This window comes from Crocuta crocuta, unplaced genomic scaffold (assembly GCF_008692635.1).
Source record: "Crocuta crocuta isolate KB4526 unplaced genomic scaffold, BGI_CrCroc_1.0 scaffold125, whole genome shotgun sequence".
Classification (NCBI taxonomy): domain Eukaryota; kingdom Metazoa; phylum Chordata; class Mammalia; order Carnivora; family Hyaenidae; genus Crocuta; species Crocuta crocuta.
In genome coordinates, this window is record NW_027531143.1 from 8955760 (window position 1) to 8963929 (window position 8170).

An 8170-nucleotide genomic window follows, 5' to 3' on the forward strand; every position below is an offset into this window, starting at 1 on the left:
CCTTATTCTCAGAAAAACCCTAAAAAAAAAAAAAAAAAAAAAAAGATATTTTGTGACATCACAGAGAAATTAAAGGGAAATGCCCATGATGCAGTTTTAGACATACCATTGGGCCAGGGGATCCAGAAGGTCCGACTAGTCCAACAGGGCCAGCACTGCCCTGAAAAGCAGTAAGAAAGAAAGGCATCATTAAGCAACCACTAGGATTAGAAAGAGAATACAGTAAACTTAATTAATTAACCCAGAATAGTTCATTTCACTAAGTTCCCACACGTGCCCTCTTCTTCCACAATTTTTTTTCTCTCTGCATGGATAAAGCACACCAATCTTTGAAACCTTAGTGAGGTCATCCTACTCCCTGAAGCCTATTCACACTGGTCTAGTCCACAAGGATCCCCCCTTTCCTTTAGCCCCTACAATGCCTAAAAGTCCGTAACGTTCATCTTGAAATAGTTCTCCAACTAACTAATATCTTGAAGATAAGGGAACTATTTTAGTGCCATGTTCTCAGGATGTGTTTGATAAATACTTCATTTGATCATCATATATTCTTATTTCACCCTTTTATTCAGGAAATATTTATTGGGCAGTTACTATGTTCCAGGCATTCTAATGATTTTATTTCGTGATCTCAAATTTGCAGCATGGTAAAATTTACCATAATCTCAAGGATAAACTGAGTACTGAATGAGGCTTCTCTCATTCATCATTTAACATTCGTTGGGCATAACACGTACACAGACACTGTAGCAGTGTTGGGGAAACAAAGATGAAAAAAAAAACACAGTCATCAGTGTCAAGGTTCTCAGTTTAGTGCTCCAATGCAAGATTTCTCAAAAACGTAATTATCACTGTCATCTCCTGTAGGTAAGAGACTTAGAAAACTTCCTCCAATATGTCATCTCAGAAGACAAAGTCTAGTAGCCACCATAAGGGTATTTGAAAGTAAAAGTTGAAAAAATGGCTTAGGGATCACGGACAACTTTTCTGTCAATGACACCTTCATTTTCCTTCTTTCACTTCCTACCTCCCTGTGCCTGGTTTCTGTATCAACCTTCATCTTCAAAGAACAAGTTGCTTTAAACCTCCCTTTTATGGTTTCCAAATGTTAAGGAACTGTTAAAGGTATATGTATGACAGTGCTAAAAATGTTGCCCCTTTTGGTTATAAGTCACATTTCTTAGGAAAGCATCCCAGACCCTCGCTACCAGGTTCCCACCAACTCTTCCAGTCTTGTCTATTTCCATCTGTCCATACTTCTCCTTTACTTCTCCATCCTCCAAAGCCCACATTCTAACCACAATGGACTATTTTCCATTCTCTGAACATGCTCTCTGCTGTCTCTTTTCACAGGTGCCACGTCTTTGATGATATTGTTACCAATATTGAAATGGCCTTCTACTGCAATAGTGAGTATGCTGCACTATACTTATTTTGCCCATCTTTCTAGTCTGACCATTCTATGAAAGCAGAAGCATGTTTTATTGATTTTTTTTATTTTCCAGTTTCACTGTAATAAATAAAACACAACAGTTTTAAAATAAAGTATGGAATTAATTCTGGAAAACCTTTCAGAATAGACAGAATAAAAAAGACAAGAAATAACAAGTTGTGGTGGGGAGGTAGAGAAAAAGGAACCCTTGTGCACAGTGACAGAAATGCAAATGGGTACAGCTACTGGGCAAAAGAGTATGGAGGTTCCTCAAAAAATTAAAAGTGGAATTACCATATGATCTAGAATTCCACGACCAGTATTTATCCAAAGAAAAGGAAGACATTAATTCAAAAACATATATGTACCCTATGTTTATTGCAACATTATTTACAAGAACCAAGATATGGAAGCAACTGAAGTGTACATCCTTAGATGAATGGATAAAGAATGGAAAATTAAAGAATGGATATATAATGGAATATTACTCATCCACTAAAAAGATTGAGATCTTGCCACTTGCAACAATATGGATGGGGCTATAGGGTAAAATCCTAAGTAAAATAAAGAAAGTCAAATGCCATATGATTTCACTAATATGTGGGATCTAAAAAACAAAACAAATGAGCAAACAAAGAAAAAAGAGACAAACAAAAAAAGCCTCAAATACAGATAACATACTGGTGGTTGCTAGAGGGGAGGTGGGTGGGGGGAATGGCTGAAACAGATAAAAAGGAATTAAGAGTACATTTATGATGAGCACTGAGTAATGTATAGAATTGTTGATTCATTATATTGTACACTTGAAACTAATATCACACTCTATGTTAATTATATTTCAGTAAAAAATAAATAGAAACAGCAGTTTCTAGAGCTCTATCACCCAACATAAAAGATCATTTCTAATAGTCTACATTCATATAATACAAATTTCAGAATGGAAAATATGACATCTTTATTTTTGAGTGAGTTCTAAAGTCTGTGAAATATAACTAAGATAAATTATTTCCAACATGTTTCATCCTGAAATATATGAGATTGCGAGAAGCAAAGAGTAATACTTTCCAACTTAATAAACAGATATGCAATATTAATACATCCCTGACAAATTCTGTCAGTAGGAAACAACTGTTCTTATAATTACAGTGGCTAGTTTATGCAAAGTTCATAGCTTTAAAAATTAGGAGAGTTTCAAAAAATACAATAAACATTTCTGTTTAGAAATTATGCAGCAATAATCTATGTAGGTATAGAAAAATATCTTGTATGCAAATAAACAAACACTTCTTTGTCATCCTGTTGTTTTTTTCTATAGGTGATAGTATTATTAACTGTGTTTCAGTAAATATATCACTGTACATAGTCTAGTATCTTCAGATGAATGTACTTTGTATGCACAATCTACTATCTTACTTTTTAGTGCCTCTAAAATAAATATCACAAAATAATAAGTGTTGAGAAATATCAAAGTACATACATGTTTTAGAAGACTTAGCAAAATAGAGGATGAAAAAGTAAAATGGTGTAGAAACCTCTAAGAAACCTCAAACATTTTGTGGTATGTTACAAGTTGTGTGGAAAAACCTAGTCCGGAAAAACTATGGCTTTCTAAAAGCAACCCGTGATGGGCTAAGGGCAGTTTTTAGTGCCACAAGGATAATCTGACGGCCTTCAGCACTCTCTGCCGACCACACTCCTTTTCCATGAGAAGACAGAACAGACGGGAGAAATACTTCCATGTGTGGCGGCATAGCTATCTGAGATTTAGCGTCCAAAGGGAGAAGAGCCTCCCACAGAACTTTCAAGCCAAAGTGAGTCAAAGAAATAGAGCTTAAGGATGGGTTCTTCATATAAAACCAGCAGCCTCTAGCCGATTAGAACTCATGTGAGTGAGCACAAGGTAGGGAAGACTGCAACCACACCCACCCACACTCGCAGGTAATAATCACTGTCACTAATTAAGAAAGCAAATGACAATGACAACCAGTTGCATGGAAAATATCACTTAGAGAAAGCTGTATCATCTCTCAGCAGAAACTATACTTCCCAAATGGGAACAAGCAGATGTGGATGAGCAGACCAACTGTTGACTCTGAAATATAAAGGTTCTATCTCATCTGTTCCAATGATCTCCAAACCTCAGCTCCTTCCATTCCACTCCTATCTCCCCATACTTCTTAGGCTACAATCCTCCTACTCCTCTTCGCATTTCCCAAACATTGCATTTTTTCACTTCTTTTGTGCATTTAAGGATTCTTCTGCCTAAAGAGCCCTTTTCCTGTTTCTACTCCATTCCACTCACGCACAAACTTCAAGATACAGTTAAAACACATCTCTGTTGTGAAGACTCCTCTCTCAAGAGAACATAAATTGCTCCTTTCTCTGTGGTTTTTAGTCCATGATGGCAGTGATCACATTGTATGATATTGCTTATTTTACCTTCTATGCCACTAGATTATATATAATGTTGCTAAAAATAGAAAGCTTGTTTGTATTTTTAGGCCTAGCAAAAATCTAGTTTAGCATTTGATACATAGTAGGTGATCACATTGTGTTGATTAAAAAAATTAATAAATATAAAATGGAGGTAGCAATACCTGCTTTATCTACTTTACAACTCATTAAGAAACAAATGATACATGTGCGTGAAGGTACTTTGAAAAGCATAAAGTACTATCCATATCAATGTAGAGATAAGGATTACAAACAGGACTGTTAGGATCATCAGCCATTTTCCCTTCTGTAGGATCTCTTCCCATCTACCAAAGGGTAAATTGAGAAAGAGAAAGGACAAAACAAAAACAAAAAACAGTTATTTTTACTAAGCACTATGATGTGCTGGAATTGTGCTAAGTCCTGGCACTGAAAAATGAGTAAGAGTTAAGTGTTAGGTGGAAAGTGTTTCAGGTAGACAAATAAGGACAAAGGCCGTATCATAGCAAGGCTACACGGCATCTGAGAATAAACAGCTTTGCTAGTGTACAAAGTATGTTCCCAAGATGCAGATGAGAATCAAGATAGTCTAGACATGCTAAGAATTTTGGCCTTAAACTTCAGCGTAATAGCAGAAACTTCTGAGCTAACCAACTGATAGGTTAAATGAAGAATGCAGAAAGGGTATCTTTGGAATCCAACTCCCTTCCCAGCTTCCTTTCTCTCCCCATCGGTAAGGCCAATGACTACCACCTACAGGTTTGATCCTATTCTAAGTTGTGAGGGAAAAAAATTAGTCCTTTGGGTTCCACCTTCACATAGAGCTTCTCATGAAGCCTAATGAAATCTCTTAAGATACATGGCACTCATTTTAAGGTGATATAAGTTTTAAGGAGGCGGTGTAGCACACAGGTAGGGATTCTGGACTCTGGATTTAGATCACCTGGCTTCAAATCTGGGCCTAACACTTAGAAACTGAGTAGTCTTGGCTTGTTCTGAGAATTAAATGACCTAACATTATGACTAGTACATGAGAAATACTAAAAAAAAGTGAGATGTTATTGCTGATTTTATTATTGTTATACTAATATTATCAAGTAAAAGAAAAGTTTAAATGTCTTAGACTCACTCAGGTTCTCTGACTCTTAATTCTATATTGTTGCCAGCCCCAAAGGCAAGTTAAAACTTATTATGCTGATTTTTACCATAGTTCCAATAACTGAATTCCTGATATATTCCTTTGGTCAAGTTGTCACCTTTTGCCTTGGGGCAGTTAAGTTGGCAGGAAAAAATTTAAATGTAGATTAGTCAGAAGACCTGTGTTCAAGTTCAAGCTAAAAAAAATTGTGGCTGTAATTTATGGCATAAAACTCTGGAGTCTTAATTACCTACTTCATGTGTTAAAGCAAGCTCTAAATAAATTTTTAGGGAAAATCTTACCTCTGCTCAAGGTTATTTCCTATGTTTATATGGATATACATAGTTTACTTTTAAGATTCTGTTTTCATTAGGCTCCTTACATTTCATAAAATTATGTCTGACTGTTAAAGTGCATGGTTCTAAATTTATATAAAATATCTGTCATTTATATCCCTGTCATGAACCATAAGCTTGACTGACAGAAATATATTTATGAAGACAGCAGAAGTAGCAGTCTAATAGTAGTCTGTTTGCTTCAGTGGATAAAATTTATCAGGTAACCATGTGGAGTACATTGTTTTGGCCTCCAAAGAATTGCTTTTACTAAACTGTACTTTGCCTATATCAGAAACTCCAGTGAAACTCAGTTAAATTCACTAACTTAAACTGATTAAGTGGGCAAGTAATACACTTATATTTTTAGTGTAAAAAATAAATTGGGCATTAATATGTTTAGCAGCATTAATAAAGTACAACTACTACCTTTTGTTCGGGATGTTTCCTAACCATTTATTCAATTTTATTCTAAAATTAAAGTCTATAGTTACCATGTTCTATGGTATGGTATAGTATGATATCTATCATACTATCTGGATCTATCTGGATCTATCCAGACCAGATGGTACAAAAGACTATTCCAAAGGAGAGAAGTGGCTGTTGTATGTCATACTTTTGAAGAAACTGAGTCTTAAGTTACCTATTGAGACAGACATAAATACACATGTATACAGAAATCTGTAGAAATTTGTTATTTTAGGTTATCATAAAGTTTAAGTTTTGGATTCATACTACTGGTCTAGTTTGCATTATTAGGTGGGGAAATAGATTTGCACAAGTCTCACATCCAACAATGACACCAAAACATCTCATTTTTCTAAAGATCTTAAAATGCATCTAACAACTATAAGCACAATATTTTATAAGAATGATAATACTTGATACTCACTCTAAGCCCAGGAAATCCTGGAGGGCCAATGCTACCTACAAGTCCCTATGTAAAAGAAATGTGCAAAGTTGGTTAAATGTGATTCCAGACTATGAAGAGTTATTTTCTAAAGACAAAAATTTTAGGAAAAAAATATCAAATTTTACCCTCTTCTACACCTAACTTATGATTCTTCCCTACCCTTCTGCATCCTCCTAAGAAGTGCAAATCTCTGGTGGAAGTTTATGTTCTTTAAAAATGTCCTTGGCTCCATGCTTTTGGATGCCAGGACTATGACCTAGCCCAGGATACAGATTGTTCTATGTCTTTTATGTGTCTAATAAAGGAAGTAAAGCCCATAAGCAATCAGCATTATAGATATAACCATTCTGTATATTGTATAAAAGGATAGGTGGTCAGCATATAGAAGAACATTTTCAGATAGTTTAAAACAGTCTCCACTCGTGAAGTACAAAATTTAAATTTTCTACACTTCAGTTTTCTCATTTACAAAACAGGAATAATAACATTTGCTCTCACTGTTGTAAAGATCATAATGAAAACTGTCATAATGCATGAAAGGTTTTGAAAATTTTCTCACAAATATAAGAAATTCCCAATACTGTGAATTATAAATATAATAAAACGAAATTTTAAATCAATATTAATTTTTCCAGTTGATTTGTGATGGCCTTTTGGACTGGTCATGACAGTCCTTATGATAATCCCTAACCCACCCCATGTCAGTGTTATATCATTTACATGATACAAAGTATAGGAACAGGCCTCACTTTTCCAAGTTCTGTTTTGAAATTAAGGCACAGTATAAAATATAGAGAATTATGAATGAAAAAACTAAAATACTTAGTTTATTCTTCTATTTTAAAGATATTAAGTAAAGCCTGAAAATGTTCTTCAAGAAGTATTATATTTAAATAAAGAGCAAATTTCAAAAAGAAACATTTAATTTATGGCATAAGTCCACCCTAACAAACTTCATGTATATTGAATGAACTGACAAATAAATAAGATGGTTTCACGGTAGTTATACACAAGTACATAAGTGGTATTAAAGGAAAAAGTAAGGGTGCTTGGGTGACTTAGTTAGTTGGGTGTCCAACTCTGGCTTAGGTCATAGTCTCTCAGTTTGTGAGTTCAAGCCCTGCGTCGGGCTCTGTGCTGACAACTCGGAGCCTGGAGCCTGCTTTGGATTGTGTCTCCCTCTCTCTCTGTCCCTCCCTCACTCATGCTGTGTCTCTGTCTCTCTCTCTCAAAAGTAAGTGAACATTGAAAAAAAAGTAAATAATGTTTATTTTATATTCTATTTATTTATTCATTCATTCATTCTGAGAGGGACAGAGACTGAGAGTGGGGGAGGGGCAGAGAGAAAACAAGAGAGAGAATCCCAAGCAGGCTCCGTGCTGTCACCACAGAGCCTGACATAGGGCGTGAACACACAAAACTGTGAGATCCTGACCTGTGCTGAACCCGAGAATCAGACAGTTAAATGACCGAGCCACGTAGGTGCCCCCAATAATGCTTATTTTGTTACTCTTGTAACGAAATGCTCCCCAGAATCAGGGGCAAGAAAAAGATGGTAAACATTCTACTTAAAATATCACTCAAGTTTTTAGCAATTTCTTTGGAAATCAGTTCTACTCTTATCTGCCAAGCCTTACAACAAATAAAACTTCGACCAAATTAACTGAATAAGCTAATAAAGTCATAATTTAGAAACATAAATTAAAAATAAATATTTTCAAATACTTTAAGTATAAATACCTACACATAGGAACTATTCCCAATTAACGCTATATGGATTTAGTGGTGGACTCTAATTCACCTTAAAATCTTATTAGAAGAGCATGTTCATGGAATAGATTGGGAGGTAGCTGTTAGATACTCTTTGGAATCAAAAAAGTTTAGATTTTTCTACCTAGCATCAAAAAACAACAGTCCGT

The 8170-nt window shown here is 35.2% G+C and overlaps 1 protein-coding gene across 1 annotated transcript in view; it reads right to left on the reverse strand.

Moving 5' to 3' along the window:
• COL24A1 (collagen type XXIV alpha 1 chain) overlaps positions 1-8170 on the reverse strand; it is a 374970-nt gene that overhangs the window by 258095 nt on the left and 108705 nt on the right. The window contains exons 14-15 of the mRNA XM_077771041.1: positions 6231-6275; positions 107-160 (exon numbers count right to left, since the gene is read on the reverse strand). Of these exons, the coding sequence (XP_077627167.1) occupies positions 107-160; positions 6231-6275 (99 nt within the window). The remainder of the gene's footprint in view (positions 1-106; positions 161-6230; positions 6276-8170) is intronic.